The sequence below is a fragment of the Pezoporus flaviventris genome, unplaced genomic scaffold, assembly GCF_033815535.1.
Source record: "Pezoporus flaviventris isolate CSIRO_AGI_PZ_B2104156 unplaced genomic scaffold, CSIRO_AGI_Pfla_v1 ptg000070l, whole genome shotgun sequence".
Classification (NCBI taxonomy): Eukaryota; Metazoa; Chordata; class Aves; order Psittaciformes; family Psittacidae; genus Pezoporus; species Pezoporus flaviventris.
The window spans coordinates 371482-389041 of record NW_026892618.1 but is presented as its reverse complement, the minus strand read 5'-3'; the positions used below and the strand labels follow the sequence as shown (position 1 = coordinate 389041).

Sequence of the window (17560 nt, the reverse complement as noted above, 5' to 3'; positions counted from 1 at the left end):
AAGATGTTTTGTGTAGGTAAACCTCTTACAACTCATTGCTAGTTTATTTGCAGACCTCTTGAGTTGCAGCACGTGGTTTCGAAGCTGCTGTGCGCTGCTCCTCTGTTAACCTTATGACATTCTCTAATTCCTAACCTTTTCAGTAGTTTGTTTTCATTAAAAATAGTTTTCAAATACAGATAACTCTCAACCTGAAGGAGGAATTTGTTAAGTATTACATTTATCTGTTTGTCAAAGGGTGCTCCAGGGGTTAGGGGTTCAGAGTTGGCAGTAGCATTTCAGAATGCAGGTGAGCTGGGTTATGAAGCAAGTGGACCATGTAATTTGATAACTGATTTCCTCAGCTGTCATGGGGATGTAGTGTAAGGTGCAAGGATTTATTCTGTTTTTTTTTGTGTTGGTATGTTTGTAGATAACTGCTGAAGGGGGCCAAGTACTGAACTCTTACACTACTGTAACCTAGAGTATAATTTGGCTTGTTTTCTCAGTCCTTTTTTGGTTTGGCAATTTGGGATTTTCCAAAACTATAATGGAAAAGTTATGAAAACTTTATGCTACCAAAATCAGACTTTGTAACAGTTGTCAGTGAGAAAACACTGTAGCAGTTATTTTTAACTGCAGTTACATTAGCAAAAGGGTTGCAAGTATCAAGAATGATGAACAGTCATGAAAACATTCAGATTTCTTTTTCAGTTAAAAATCAAAAATGAAACACCATTACTAGCAAAATCTCGGAATTGTTTAGGATTTGGTTCTGTTTATGTAATAGCTGTAAAAGAGACCCCAAACCAAAGTAAAACCCTTTCTGTTCTGCAGTGTGAGAACATCAAATGCTTAAATAGTGTGCATGCACAGGGATTTCCCCGTTTATTTACTTAAGCTGATAAAGAATAATACTTTAATGCAACTGTGCTGGTTTACAGACCTTAAGTTAATACTTTTTTTTTCTTTAAATGATGGAAAAGGCTATTTTGTAATCTTCCCTAACACTGATATTTTCCAAGTTTTATATTAATATACAGTGCCATTAGCTGTTCCATAAGAGGTTGGCAATTCAAAACACCTTCATTAGTACATCTCCAGCTTTCATTTAATTATTAGTTTATATGACACAGCTGCTGAGAAATCAAATTTGAGTTACAAACAAATTTATAAATTACATTTGTTGAAATAGTCATTGTTTTGCAGAGTGCCATAAAGTGAGAAGAACAAACACATTGTGTTACTGATTATTAACTTGAATAAAACCTCTCTTAATGTATTTGAATACCTTTCCATTGAAGAGTGTTTTTCTCATGCCACAACTTCCCTCGCATTGATATTATGAAATCTTTTAAATACATCACTGAAAGTCTGTTTTCTTTTAATGCTTGTTTTCAGCATGCGAGAAATCAGTTAGTCTGTCTGTGATACTCTTGTCTTGAAGAGAGTGCCTTCTTCAGGCAAAGTTCTTAACTGTGAGAGCTATTTATTCATAAAATATGTGACTAGTTATTCCCAGTATAAATGTTGCTGTAGTTGTTTGTGGCATTAGTTCAGTCATGAAGAAGTAAATTCAATCTGACTTGTAAACGAGGTTAAACTGAACCAGAAGTTACTCTGTTCATCTATGGTAATTTCTTACTGCTTACAATTTGTTTTACTTTACAATAGATGCTTTCTACAGATGCATAATACTAAAAAGGCATAAGAAACTTAAATATGTGAAGTCCAGCACCTTTCAGTCTGTTACTCCTGCATATGACGTAAATGCGATAGGTTTTAATCGCTGTTCTTTCAGGTAATATGGGCAGAAACTGATAGCCAAGTATATAGAGCTTGTGAAAGTAGATTGAAGGGATCTAGGTGTTTGATCAATGTTTAAAAAGGACCCAGTCGTCATTATAAAGTTGAGCTGAACACTTCAACTTTCTCTTGCCTTTCTGACTGTTCTAATGAAAGTTGCCAGGATGTATTTGTGTACTGAGCACTGAGTAAGTAACAATTGTACTGAATTTGGTTATAAAATAACTTGGAGGAAGAAATGAAAGGACTTTACAGGGAAGTGCTTAGACCAGGATTGATAGTTTGTACAGGATTATAAAATAAAAAGGGAGCCAATGAATTACTTCTGAAAAATGAAAGAAATGTACTTGCTTTGCTTTCTGTTTGAAATGATGTGCTAGCTGTTCTATTTTGGATGAAGAACACTCCATGACTTGAAAGTATCATAAAGGAGAAGAGTTATTAGGAAGGAGATAGGAATCAGTCTCAGCAGAATATTGTACGTCTAAAACTTCTTTCCCAGTGCAAGACTAGATTTGCACCTGCATTAGCCTCCTTTGAAACCTACCCCAGCAGGCTGTACGTATTGCTCTGCAGTAAACTGAGACCACATCTGTTACTTCTTAAACAAAGCAGTTATTGTAATTGCAAGATCTGTTTGGTTGGTTTGTTTGTTTGTTTGTTTTTTCTTTGAAAAGGACCATAGTTCTGTTATTTATATATTTCTTGGAAAATGTAGCATTTTATATATAATGGAGTGTGAAATTGGCATTGCTCAGTTAGGAGTATTATGTATGGTGGTATTAAGCAATGGAGTTGTGTGGCTGGGTGCAGACTTCTAAAGGCTTCCCTGACTGATCTGATTTAAAACCCAAGCAGCAAACAGCATTAAACTGTCTTCTGGCTTTAGTCGTCAGACAGGTCCCGCAGCCTGCCATTTACAAATTCTGTAGAATTCTCGAAAGGCATTTTACACTCCTTTGCTGAAACACTTGCTTTATTTTACTGTGCTCTAAACTAATGAAAAATCTAATTATCATTAAAGATGGTTTTATACTTAACATGTAATATAGTGCATTTCCTTTACACACGTACAAAAAAACTAATGGTTTGTTCTTTGACCCGTTACTAAAATCTTGGAAGCTCTGCATACAAGGGAATGTGGAAACATAAAATAGTGAATGCCATTAATAGTATCAGTGTGCTGTTTCCAATCTTCCAGCCTGCTAACTTTCTTTTTTACTTTCCTCCCACCCTTCCTTGGCTGTGAACTTTGGGTAATATAAATATATACAATAACTTATTCTTTGCTGTTCCTTAAAAATAATTATCACTATTGAAGCCACATAATTGAAGTAGGAAACTCTGGGGAACTACAGGAAATTGCCACCACTTGGGTGGTTGTGGTACTTTGTTTTTAGTCCTAGGGTCTGACAGTGCGCTCCAAGTGGCTGCAGTTCACTGTGTACAATTCTGTTGTATTTAGCTGCAGAATTTTACCCTCAAGTGCAGCAATCACTAGCACAAATCACTCTGTGTTTCAAAATCATACTAGATCTTTTCCCACACATTTTTTCATTTGAGTATTGTGTGTTTATATCTTTGCCACAGATGAATTTATGTCTGGCATTGAATTAGGGGTTTTTGAACCCTTGGTTCAAAGTACAAGGAGAATGCAAAGTAATGCTGGACACAACAATAATCATCATTAGAGGACAGAGCGTCTGATTAGAATTTTATTTTTGCTTGCTGAATTCAGACGTTTCCAAGGAGGAATTGAAATCCTTGATGGTGGGAGCGGAAACAGTTTTGAAATACAGTAGTAATGTGGGAGAGTGATGACACCTGTGGCCTCAGTGATCATGTGTATTCGTCAAAAGAGGGTATGAATTTGAATTGCTTTTTCTCCTTTTCCATTCCCACTCGCTCTGAGTTGTAAGCTGTTGGTGGTTTTCGGGGATATATTGGTTGAACTGGGTTTCAAGGAACAATTGGAATGTTGAAGAAAGGTAACAGCAAATAAGGTGTGTAGGCTGTTAGGAGAGAAATGAAGTAAGTACCAAAGTTGGCATGAGCAGTAGAATGAAGAGGTTGCTAAAGGGTCACAAGAGCGTTGTGTTGATTTGTGGCTAGAAGAGTGTGTGATCATGTGTAGAACAGTAATGAGGAAATACTCAACAGAAAACTTTGTGGTAATTATTTTTCTGTCAATGTGAATGATTTTGAAAATTAATATATTTTATGGAATGCCTGAAATTTTATTCCAGAAGAAAAGCTATACCAACATAATATAAAATGTTAAAACTGAAAAGAAAAACCAAACAAAACCAAAACAACAAAACACTCTCCCCCCCCCAAAAAAAAACAAACAAAAACCAAACCAAACCCCTGATAGACACAACCCACAAAACAAAGGCCCTCATTTTAATTGAGAGATGCTTAAAATGCTTTGTTAAGTTTAGCATGGAAGACAAAAATATTGTAGCCACCAGAACAGTGGAAGCTTGCCAGAATGACATGGAACTTCCTATTGCAATAGTGATTAAAACAGCTGAAATTAATTGTCTGACTTACCCAACCATATCTCTGTATTTTTTCAGAACTTTGGAGTAATTTCAAGTCTTCATTTTTCACTATGCTTTGGAACGAAATACAATTCTGAAATTCTGATGATCTTGTATAAGTTGTTTCCTCAGCCCCGTTCTAGTCGTGTAGCTAATTCTTATACTTAGTTTCCTTTACTTTTATTTCCTGTCTTGACAAAAGAAAAAAATTAAAAGAGCCTCTTTTGTAGCAATGGTTTGAAATCAGCAAGTAAGACTATCCAATTACTAGGTTTAGTGGATATGATAGTGAGTGACTAGAAGTAGAGAAACATACTCTGACACAAATTCGTATAAAGCAAGAGCTTAATACTGAATGGTGCTTTTCTCTTACTGCTGCTGCCAGGATAGGCAAAGACTATACTAGCAAATATGTTTCAAGCAAAATCCATCTTGTGTTGGACTGTATTTTATCCATGTTAAGTAGCAGATCTAAACTTTAGAAGACCGAAGAGCCTGCTCCTTACAGCAGCATCTGTTTGTTAAAAGTAACCTCTGTTTTAAGAACTGTAAATAATGAATGACGAAAGCTGAATTGTTTTAAAAACAAATGAGCTAATTGCATTACTGTCTCTTGAATTTTGAAGTGTTTATCATCTCAGTGGTGGGAAACTCCTATGTTTTGTTCTTAGGAAGACTAACAAAATATTACTCAAAAACTGAGATGACTTGTAACACTCTCCCAGTAGCTGGACATTCTAGCTTCTGCTTGTTTTGACTTAGTCCTAACTGTGTGCTTGGTACCTTCACATTCTCTTCTGTTCTGTTCCCTCCCCTCTCAGTAAGACCAACAGACATCTTCTAAACCAATTCTTTTCAGAGAGTTTTAGGACATCACAAAGGAATCTCACTATTAGATTCTAAGATATTTTTTTTAATTACCTTTTTTAATGTCTTAGAAACAGGCAAGGGTCAGCTTTTGTGGGAAAGTTGAAATAAACCTCATGTCTCTCCAGGAAATAATGCTGAAAGAGGGACAACATATTTGAAATCAGTGTAGCAGAGCAACCAGTTTTGTTGCCATGATTTCTGCATTTCAAACATTAAGATGTTAAATACATGCTTACCTAAGCTGTGTAGTAGGTGGAAGAGTATCCTGGAGACATTGCCTCGACTGAAATGGTCACAGAGATTTCTCTTAGCTCTCAAAGTCATTCACACTGTTGCAAGGAGCTCTCAAACTAGCTAAGCAAGTCTGTTGTGATGTCCTGGGGAAAGGAGCCTCTGTCCACAAGTATTTCAGTAGATCTGCAGGATGTGGTGAACTCCAATAGCAGGCTTCATTGCCGCAAGCCACAGCTGCCTCTGTTCTAAACCAAAGTGCCTGTAGTCTACAGTGGACCTAGGAATCCACTAGCACTAAGGGACTAAAGTGTACTTTTGTCTTTTGAAGTAGAATCTACTGTGTATCTCCTATCACTTCTGCTGCTTGGAAAACCTGAAAAAAAAAAGAAAAAAACACCAAAAGCTAAGCCCCAAACTGAGACTCAGAAATGAAAGATATGAAATAACATTTTTCAGTATCATCATAGCTGCAGAGGAGCCTGTTTGTGAACCTGACCAGTTGATCTATTCCTACTCTTATAAATGCTTGGATTCTGCCCAGATGTTTAATTACTAATCATGTTACCTTGTTGAGAAGGTCTTGCAGGAAAATTGACTCTTTTTGGTCAGCATGTTTGGTGGCAGGGTCTTAAGTATGTGTTTCTTATCACACAGTCATTATGTAGTCTCCATCTGTACATTCAGAAGGAGTAAGACTTAAATGTATCTTTGGATACATTTGGATACAAAATGGATCACTTTTCTTTGGCATGATTTATTTTAGTATGATTTTCTGTCTGAGAAGGTCATGCAGACTTAGAGACAGAAGGAATTCAAAGGGTCATAATCATTCACCTGTCCAGAACACGGCTGCTTAAGAGTGTTCATGGTTTTAAGATTTGTCAGGTCATTTGTGGAGACTTGCAATATTGGAGAATTATCCAGACTCTTTGAGACTTGTGTTTCAGTGTATTGCAGTGCTTGACTAACCATCATCATTAAACATATTTTATGAGTGTGTAATGTGAGTATTATATTTGTTAGACCCATTAATTCTTGTCCTCCTGAATGCAGATAAGAAAACATTTTTTCCTTGAAGCTGATTAAACGTTACTGTGTTCACTAGCAAGCTTTTTGCTGTAGGTTAACCATGTTGCTTATACTTTCACTCTTTTTTTTTTTTTTTCCCTAATAACATGTAGTTTTATGCCTCACTTTTATTCCTCTGTTTTCTTCCCAGGCAGCCCAGATATTTCTTCAGTATATTGGATTGTACAGATTCTTACCTTTTACTCTAGAAAACACAGTCGTCTTAGCTTGCACAGTTGAGGATTCCTTCTTATTTACTCTCGGGCATTAATTCTTAGTTACATGGGCTTATAGGAACAAAATTATATGAACAGTCTGGCATCCAAAATACAAATTAATATAAGATTTCTTTGTTGTGTGGAGGTAGTGAATATGCAGGATTATTCCATCAGTGGGCAAGAATCTCGCTTTCTAGAACTATTAGAACTCATAAACTGTTTCTGACAACTTTTCCCAGCTTTATAACCAAGGAAAGGTCATATTAGGGTAGAAAGAATCTGGTCTTCAACTAATGTGAAGAATGGGCTTACACTTCTTTCATGTGTTTAGCCCTTTCATTTTTGTTGGAGTGAGATGGAAAAGGCTTAGACTAGCACAGTCATTCAGGCTGGAAGGGATTTCAGGAGGTCTGTAGTCCAACCTCCTGCTCAAAGCTGAATTCAGAGAAGGTTGCTCAGGGCTTTTCTAGACAAGTCTGGAAAAACTGTAGGATGGAGAGCCCACAGTGTCTGTGGGCAACCTGCTCCGTATCTTCATTGTAAAGTTTTTTTCTTTGTGTACAGCCAGAAACTTCTCAGTTTCATTTCCATTACCATATTTTGTCTATTTAAACGACTGTAAAACCCGAGTCAGGACAGCAGCTGTGTCATCTTAGTAACATCTGTGTAGGTACTGAAGGTTGACATCAGGTTTTCCTGAAGCCACCTCCTCTCCAGGATAAAACCCTCCAGTTCCCTCTCTTCTCATGGCATAGCTTCAGCCCCTTGAGTAGGTTGCTGTCAAATGAATACCAAGGAAAATAATTACTTTCCTTGACCTACAGGCTATGCTTCTGTTGATATAGCTTAGGATTCTGCTCTTTCATGTCAGATGGTTGTTAATATGTTGATAATTCAGCTCTTCAGAAGTATGTTGAAATGTAATTTCTTCAGTGATCTCGGGTACTAAGAGGAAACAGAAAATACAGTCAATAGGTTTGTTTTCTGCAAGCTTAATACATCTTTCAGGTTTTCTATGGTCATGCTGTCCCAGCTGTGTTGTTACTCCCCTTCTCCCTTACTCTACTTCCTCCAGCATTTATATCCATTAGCCAGTTTAAATAAAATTTGTCAGAGAAATATGGGTATCAGAAATACTGTTATACTCCTGTTTTTATCCTCCTGAGATTCAGCAAGTAGGTAAATGAGGAACCCAAAGTAGTGCTCCTGAGGGCGGAAGCTGGGTAGTAGCATCTTAATCCCTTACCCAATGCAAACGAAGGTTGGCGTTTGGCAACCTGTCAGCACATCTGTACCTATGAACCATGTGCTGCTACTTGCGTGTTTTTTGACACTTGTAGCTATGTGAAAGAACTAGGAGTATTGCAAAGAAAGAAGGAGCCAAGTCCATTAAAATGTGAAGTTTGCCAGTTACATTTCTCCCAAAAGACTTTTTTCTTCTAGGTTCACCTATGTGAATTTAAATGTAATACTCTGGAGCTAAATGTTGTTGGAGACAGTCTTTTTCTCTGGTAGGAAACTGGTGATCTGTAATGAATGCGATATCTGGAGTTTCTACATATCATAGAATCATAGAATAATTAGGGTTGGAAGAATCATAGAATAATTAGGGTTGGAAAGGACCTTAAGATTATCTAGTTCCAAGCCCCCTGCCGTGGGCAGGGACACCTTACGCTAAATCATATCACCCAAGGCCTCGTCCAGCCTGGTCTTGAACACTGCCAGGGATGGAGCATTCACAACCTCCCTGGGCAACCTACTCCAGTGCCTCACCACCCTCACAGTAAAGAATTTCCTCCTTATATCCAGTCTAAACTTCCCCTGTTTAAGTTTTAACCCATTACCCCTTGTCCTGTCACTGCAGTCTCTAATGAAGAGTCCCTCTCCAGCATCCCTATAGGCCCCCTGCAGATACTGGAAGGCTGCTATGAGGTCTCCACGCAGCCTTCTCTTCTCCAGGCTGAACAGCCCCAACTTTCTCAGCCTGTCTTCATACAGGAGGTGCTCCAGTCCCCTGATCATCCTCGTGGCCCTTCTCTGGACTTGTTCCAACAGTTCCATGTCCTTTTTATGTTGAGGACACCAGAACTGCACACAATACTCCAGGTGAGGTCTCATGAGAGCAGAGTAGAGGGGCAGGATCACCTCCTTCGACCTGCTGGTCACGCTCCTTTTGATGCAGCCCAGGATATGGTTGGCTTTCTGGGGTGCAAGCGCACACTGCCTGCTCATGTTCATTTTCTCATTGACCCGCACCCCCAAGTCCTTCTCCACAGGGCTGCTCTGAATCTCTTCAGGACCTTGCCCTTGGCATGGTTAAACCTCATGAGGTTGGCATCAGCCCACCTCACAAGTGTGTCAAGGTCCCTCTGGATGGCATTCCTTCCCTCCAGGGTATCAACCGAACCACACAGCTTGGTGTATAAATGACTCCTGCTTGTTCCCGCTTTTTGAAGTTCTTCTAGAGTATGTGTTTCCTGCACCCAACTGCTTTTTAAGCTAGAAATTCATCTTTCTATTTGTCAATGTACCAATCCATAACATGTAAAAAGAAGAGCGGGTTCTAGCATGGACAAACTGTTGGTAGTCCACTTCTGTTTGTGAGAATGCATTTTCTTTTGCTTATCTATACTTAGACCAAATTAAAAAATTAAGAAATAGAAGTATTCTTTGGCTGAAACAAACACATTTTTCATTCCGTCTTCTGTATCAGTTGAAGTCTGAGAATTGGTCATGTTCTGGTGGAAGAATAATTTATATTCAAGCTGTTGTTACGTGAAGGCATAAATGTTCTTTTTGCGTGACAGTACTGTTTTAGTTGACCAGGTAATGTTTCTAATGCCTGAAGTGTTAATGATTCTTTGAAGAGCTTATTTTTGCTGGAGATTTTTTGTTACTGTCCGTGGAGTTGCTGGACCTGGAGACTGTAGTTGCATTTTACTAGATAGATGCACACAGAATCAACAAGCACTGTCATGCTTAGAGAATTTGCATTCTTACCCCTGAGCTTGTCTCCATTGCTGCTAGAGGGAAAGATTCAAGAAACAGTCCATGGGTAATTTATAGGTTTTTGGGCTTTGCAGTGAATTATTATGTTAATGATGATTACTTCCATGGATTTCAAAAGAAAATACTGGGAGCTTATCAGAAGTACTTCTGTATGGGCAGATATCCTTAATTATGTTTGTGGCCTTATTTATATGTAAGGTAAATAAATGTGAATTCTGTAAGATAACATGAAAGCTTTAATTTTAGCCTGAATTCTTTCATTGGTTATTAAGAGAAAAAAGCACAGCTTTTCCCACAGGACTGACATGTTCCAAACTGTCTGAATAAAACACTATATTGTTCCTTGGCCACAAGAGCAGTAGGCATGGGCTGGACTGGTCATTTTCACAAGTTCTTGTTTAGTATTTTTTATTTAGTATCTTTGCCTACATGGGCTTCTGTTCAGTGTCTGGTTTAAGTAATTGAAATTGATTATAAAATTCCATGTACACACAAAGAGGAGAAAACGTAGCAGTCACTTTGTCACTGAGGAATGCATTTTGTTTTAAGCATAATGCATTTAAATTTCTCACTGGCGTGAAACTGATCTTCATTATGTTTCAAAGGCAAGTATAGAAAACAAGTGGGAGAGCAATATAAAGCTGTGTTTTGAAAGATACCTTTTTTAACTGCCAAAGGCAGATAACCTGCTTTGAATGCTGGATGTTCTATTTTTCTGCTTTTTAGAAAGCAATTGCAAAAACTGCTATTAAGGCAAAAATTTTGGTACTAACTTGATCAAGATACTAACGAACACTAGCACAAAGCTGTAATTTTTTGTCTTAAGTAACCTTTGTAATTAAATGTGGTTGAGATTTCAGCCTACACATAGGTTGCAGCTTCATTTACTGTTTCAGTAGAGTTCAGAATAAAGTAACATAGTTCTTCATAATAAAATAACCTTGTGGTTTTGTTACAGTCCAGTGCAGTTCCACGTTATTGGCCAGCAGTGTTGTCAATAATGTAAATGGAGAATAGTTTTAGTGACCTCTTGTAACACAGGGCAATTAGTTTACTAGACAGACACCAGAACTATTGTTCTAGATGGATTACAGCCAGTTTCACACCAGCTACTACATGGTTTCTTCCCAGGATAATTTTGCACCTTATTTGAAGTGAGATTTGAAGCTTGTGCACTATTGACTCCATTTGCAAGCCCTGCAGACGATCCCTGCAAAAGTTCCACTGCCTTACTCTGCACTGTGCATTTTACGGACATCTCTCTTTAAAGGAAAAACGATCGATAATTATTTGGAAAAATTCAGTCACCTCTTTATATTTTGCAGCATAGTTCCAATGTGTAAGTGATTGAGACCTGGGATTATGGTTTCTGGATATTCACAAAATCTGCTGGTGTGGGAGATTACAGGCAGATCAGAGTGAGAAGATTTGAGAGACTCTTAGAATGCAAGTGGGACAGCCTGGTGGGGGGGACATTGATCTCTTCCTTTCGCTATCTGGGACACTCATTGCAGAAATGGCTCCACTAAATCCAAAGCAATTGCAGCCCAAATCATTACAATACACTGGCATGAATTTTAGGTTACCATGAAACGCTTTTAGTGGATCAGTGGTGGCTCAGGAACAGCTGGCATGGACTGGAACTTCTCTAATAGTGGTTCTTCAGGAATCTGAGCTCTTTGCCTCATATTTGGACTGAGAAGTATATAGATTTGTCTCGGGTGGGTATGTTGTAAAGCTGCTTTCCCTTGCTTTGCTTCACTGTGTAGTAAATCACAGGTGACTGCTAAAGCTGGCATCATGGCGACAAATGCTGTGCCTAACTCGGTCAGAGTACACATACAGTTTAACTGTAGGATGTTCAAGAGACTCTCCGTGGGTGTGTAAGGCAGTAGTAGTTAGCAACTGGTTTTTACGTTAAGGTATCACTAAGGCTGTGGTTTACTGCTTCTGTTCCCACTTAACTTTGACGGAATCTCATTATATTCCAGTATTAACTTCTTTTGAAGCATGTGCGGATTTTAATTAAAATTCTGCTTTCCCAGAATACTTCCTTATTCTGTTAACCAAACAACTCATTTGAATTGGAGTGGACAGATTGCATGGTTTATTTCAGTTGACAGCGCTTAATCTCGATTAATTTGTACTGCTCAGCATTTCACTGATGGAAAATGAAAGGTAGCGTTGTAGGCATATCAGAGTTTGGCTACAGCGTGAAAATCAAAGAAACAACATTTCCCAAGCATGCACAAGTATTGTGCTACTGAAAGGTAACTTTCACATTTGGTCAAGCTTTGAGGTATGACATGATAGATGATCCATGCTCTTTGGAGAAAACAAAGTTTTTGGAAAGAATGAATATTTTAAAACTTGCATTGTTAACTGTATTTCATGTAGGTATAGTTAGGCATGTTATCACTGATGTGCCAGTTAGGTCTAAAAAGCTAGGAATACTGTTTGCTTTTCTTTCCTGTTCGCAGATCTGTCTTCTGTTACTGTTACTTTTTTAGGTTATAGTTTAAGACTCTGCAGTAAGATTGTCAAAGGAACTTGTAAGAGGCACGTGCTGAGATTTGTCTCTGAATTCAGTTTTACTGATCAATAAACTGTTTTGGATTTAGCATCTGAATGTCATCCTACCCAGCTTCCCTCTCTTACCATAGAACTTGCGTTTCAGCAAGCTGATCCATCCTGCAGTATAAACCTTGTGATTTGTTGTTTAACATGGTATAAAAAAAACACATTTTGGGAAAAAAAAAAAAAAAAAAGGAGAGAATCCCATCATCAAGCCACAGTCTAAATCAGTGTTTTGTCCAAATTCCTTTGGCTGACAATTCCTGATTTGAAACTAAATTTTAAGGAATTAAAGAATTCAGTATTTGGACAAATATGGTTTGGCTATTGCAGAATTACAGACTCTTTGATATTGGAAGGAACTTCTGGAGGAACCTCTTGACCAACTTCCATACTCACATGTAGATCAGGTTGCCCAGGACCATGTCCAAGTGGCTTAAAGACTATAAATAATAAGAATAGAAACAGTTAATCCTCATGTCTCAAGTATTTTTAAAACTAATTTTGTATTTTAAAAAAAAAAAAAAAAGCTTATATGTCTTAAGAAGGTATTTCCAAAGTTGAAATTTTGCGCATAATTTAGAACAGGTTTTCTTTTAAGTAACATTTTCTAACTCTATAAATATATGCATGATGATGTGTGGTGTCATAGTGTAACTTACAAGTCTAGATAAATTTCTTCTGGACTATTATTAAAAAAATTATGCTACAAAAAAAGGAAAAACAAAGAAAATTAAAAAAATTAAGAAAATTATGGTACATATTTATTGATAACAGCAACTTATCCTGAGTTTTTGGTAGTGTAGGTGTCTATGTATGAGTCTATTAAGATCGTATGTTATTATCACATACACACACACATGCATTAGTGTAATTTTTTGAGTTCACATATGTATTCATACACAGAAAATGAAAAATGACAGAATTTGACTTTGCTGGTTTAGTAATAACATAATGATCACCTTATCAAAGGAAAAAGTCAGTGGCTCTTCATTGAATTTGTTCTTAGGTACATACAGGTAACCTATTGATTTAAAGACTGCATAGATACAGAAGACACGTGGCCCCATGCTAACTTCTATGCATGTGTATATGTGTTCTTCAACTTTTTTTTTTTTTTTCCTATTCAGTCTTTTTTTCTTTTTTTTCTTCTGGAAGCAAGTATGAGCTGTCAATAAGCATCACTTTTTCTGGCTCAGTGTGAGAAGCATGACATGGAAAATACCTCAGTCAAACGCATGCTAAATAAAGAAAGAATGTGAAATTAATGTGTGCTTGTGTTGTTGCTATTTTGTGATACTTACTGCTGAAAGCATCAGTTTTACACTGGAATTAATGTTAACATGTTTAATATTTTGGGTGAAACCAACATCTGTTATGTTTTACCTATTTCTTGCATGAAATGTCATTAGTATTGTTGAGACATCTGTTAAATTAAACTTCTGTTTTTATTTAGGTTTATGAGTTAGATGGCATCCCCTTGATCCTGGACAACTGCAGCATTGATGACAACAATCCTTGTATCCTTTACAAAAGAATGCTAATTATTGAATATGACTCATAGGAAAAGGTGTGGAAGTTTAATGTATTTATGCCAGCATGGCTTTCACTCGGCACCCAAGTCTAACTGGCCTCATTAGTTTCTGTTGTATTTAAAGGCTTGGTTAAGAAGTGAGCAAACTCATAAATATGCTTTCATAAACTGGATTCTAAGGTAATTTGAACTGTTGTTCCATTCTTTTTCCTAAAGTAATGAATATTACTAGTTTACATATGTCAGTTCAGAGAGCTGACTGTAAGAGAAATCTGACTGAAGACTATGGTTTGGTCATTGTAACAGACCTTAGAGCTTTTGCTTCAACTGAAATCTGTTCAGTAGGCCGAAATAAGTGCCCCATCAATTCTATACACTTATTAAATCTGATTGGAGAACTTAGTATAGAGACAAGCCTAGTAAGCTGGAATGATAATATGTATAATTGAGGGAATTAGTGATGCAGATGACTGAAATGTTGGGGAGATTTTAATACAAATGACATTGTGCTTCATATTTGGGATTTTATTTTCCCTGGTGGTTAAGAGCAGAGACTTTCCAAGATAGATTACTATTAGAGGGAAATAATATTATTGAAGATAAAACAGTTGTTAAGCAGACTTACCCATCTCTTCATTAACTGCATAGTAATCCTGCTGGTATATTCTAGCGGGTGAGCTCTTTTTTTCTGGCATCTAATCATGAGCTTCTTGTAAGTTTCTGTTAAGTGCATCTGGAAATCAAATGCCTTTCCTGTCTAGAGTAATGTCTGCTTTCTTGTACTAAACACATGGAACATCTTTTTAAATTAATTTGTCAGGAAAAGCTCACTTTTTAACAAGTAGCATAAAAAAACAAAGTTGTGAAAGAGTATTCTCAAAATTGTGTGCTGTAGAACATTATCTACATTATAAATACATATCTCGAATGAAACAGTGTAGGGACAGATGACAGCAAAATATTACAAGATGAGTGGAGGAGCAATGGGTGTTAAGTGTCCTCTGAGCCCTTCACTTTACTGGTTTATATGCAGGGTTTTTAAATTCATCACTATTCCTGTATTTGGAAACCTGACAGTGTGTCTCTTGACAGGGCACCAAGTACCAGAGTTGTACTTCTGTGATCTGGTAAGGAGTACTGCTGGGTACAGTGGGAAGGGGAGGGAAAGTTACATTTTCCTAAGCAGAACAGCAGCCCTGAGGAAACTGTAGGGAGTTTTGGTTCCAAGTTACTCTTCCTTTGCTGGAAAACATGGCTGTGCAACAACTTCTAAAATTTCTTTCTAGGATCAGTCATTCATTTTAGCTGTTAGTAAAAGAGGATAAAGTTTGAAGCCTTCGAAGGGTAGAGTTGTAATTTATGGTCTTGAATCAAATGAAAATAAAATACCATGGGAGACTTTACTGCATTTTGAGCAACATGGAACTTCTTACACCTTTTGATACAGGCTGACATTTTATGGTTGTGCTATAAACTTCTTGCCAGAGCGTAAGACATTGTTTATTTGGTTTTTAAAGATATAATTAGACCTCAGTATGAGCTTTCACCAGATATGTGAAAAAGTCAAGTCGAACTTGGGCAGAGGGGAGACTATCCTAGTGTGATGAAGTTTGCTGTGTCAGCTTTTGGAGCGCAGCTTCTGGCTACTACTCTCTTTTTTGGTTTGACCTTGAGCTATTCTGGCTGCTCCTGTGCTTCATGAAGTTAATGCTCCCCTGCTTCTCTCCTGCCGCTGATGTTGCTCATCTGCTGCATTCCCAGCATGTCTTATGCAGAAAGCAAAATAGGAGTTTGCAATTTATATCTGTCTACTTTCACCTGCTTTGCAGCATATTGTGCTACTTCTAGACGCCACAATCCAAGTTTGCAATAACATGTAGGTACCTGGCTCCGTTGCGTAACATTCCTTTGAAGAGATACAACTGTTTCTCTCCTCCCTCTGTGCACATGGTCCTGTCTGCAACAAATCCATTTTGTGTTGCTTGTAAACCAGGGCAGTGCTCTTACTATGATTTGAAAGCCTACTGGCTTAAAATTGCAGCATCCTAAAATAGCCTGCATTGTAACTTTGTGATCCAGAGTGAAATTGAAAGTCTCTTTCTGTTTTCAAGGAATATTAATTAAAAGGAAGTGTTTAGGCAGCTCTTGAGCTGGGTGTTAAAAGAGAGTTGCTGAAATTCAGACGTGGTCACTAAGCGGTGCTGCATCTTACCAAGGTCATGTAGAAAGCTGTGAGGGAAAGCTTGGTGTAGCTCTTCAGCCATGGTTCCTTCAGGGAAGTCACGTCCAGAAACTTCTGTTTGCATTTTTGTTTCTAGTGCCTGTTTTTGTGGTTTCCGGCTGTGTTACTCATATTTCTCCTTGGATAAAGCTGTCTGGAAAAAGTTTAATCTGGATTCTTTTTATATAAGAACTTTGTAGATTTCTTAGTAAAGTCTTTATAGATGCACATTTTTGTTCAATCTTCATCTGTTTTGGAGACACTCAAGCTCCACAGCTAAGATGTCATTATGTTTTCTACTAGAAGCAATATTCTTATTTTCTTCATTTTAATAATTAATTTTTGCTTCCAAATTACAAATACAAAATTTTCCAAAGAAATATCTAACTGTGGAAAAATGATAGGATTTTTTTTTCTGGAGAGTAAAAAAAACCCCAAACAATTTCCAAAGTATGCAATTCATCAGCTGAAGCTGGGTTGCCATGTTAAATGTTAAAAGAGCTCTTTATTACCTTTGAAAGGAGAAATCCTTTGATAAATCTTTTTTATTTGTAGCGTATGGAAGCATACTGAAAGAGGAAATGGGTATGCTCTTATCCTAAAATAAATTCCTTTGTAAACCTGTCATTACCTTAAAATTGCATCCGTTGAGATCCTGAACTTTTCTGTAATGTGCATAGAAATATTACAAGGTTTATAGCTTATGAGATAGCTAGCTGAAGTTCAATTGACATGTTTGCATCGCTTTAACTTTCTCAGTTTGAATTCATCTTTCAGTGCCCAATTTAGGAGAACTGTTACCTTGTCTAATTGCATCTTAGACAGACTTGTATCTTTTACATTCATGCTAACAAATAGTATTTTTTCCTTCAGGATATTTCATGAGTAAAAGCAACAAAAAGACCCGCCCTCATTTGTAACAGAAGTGAAGGTGATTATGGACACTTAAGAACAAATTTACTGTGCCTCTTGCAAGTATTTGAATTTGTATTTTATATTGTCAGCTACTATAATTTCACATAGTTCCAAGTAAATTCAATGGAGAAATGCTGAAAGATGCCAGATTTTTAACTGTTAGCTATTAGGCTTTTAGCACAGGGGAAGAGGTAAGCAGAGTGAGACTAGGGAGATGCGGTTCATTACAGACCTTGGGGTATGAAGAGTTAAACTTCAGGGAAGTCTGAATGTCAGTTTAAATTTTTCTGTGGCCTTTAAATCTTTCCATCTTGTATTAGCTGTATCCTAATCATAACTGTGCTTCTGTATTCAAAAGAAAAAAGGGTGTTTCAAAACACAAGTGGACTTGTTTGCCATTAGATTAAGGAGAGGTTCTTTCATGAGATAAATTTTTGGTTTTGAAAATTCAGTCTCTTGTTCTGCTTCTGAAAAGATTGGAGTGTTGTGATTTACTGACGTAACCTGCATTTAAAAACAAATAACCTGCCACATATTAGGAGAGTGGATTGGAGATGCCTATCTGGGTAATACCAGTAAAAAATTTACT

At 37.2% G+C, this 17560-nt stretch overlaps 1 protein-coding gene across 4 annotated transcripts in view; it reads left to right on the top strand.

Moving 5' to 3' along the window:
- ATXN10 (ataxin 10) overlaps window positions 1-17560 on the top strand; it is a 113579-nt gene that overhangs the window by 70397 nt on the left and 25622 nt on the right. For all 4 annotated transcript variants that reach the window (XM_061472021.1, XM_061472023.1, XM_061472022.1 and 1 more), the window contains one exon: window positions 13758-13821. In XM_061472021.1, coding sequence (XP_061328005.1) covers window positions 13758-13821 — 64 coding nt within the window. The remainder of the gene's footprint in view (window positions 1-13757; window positions 13822-17560) is intronic.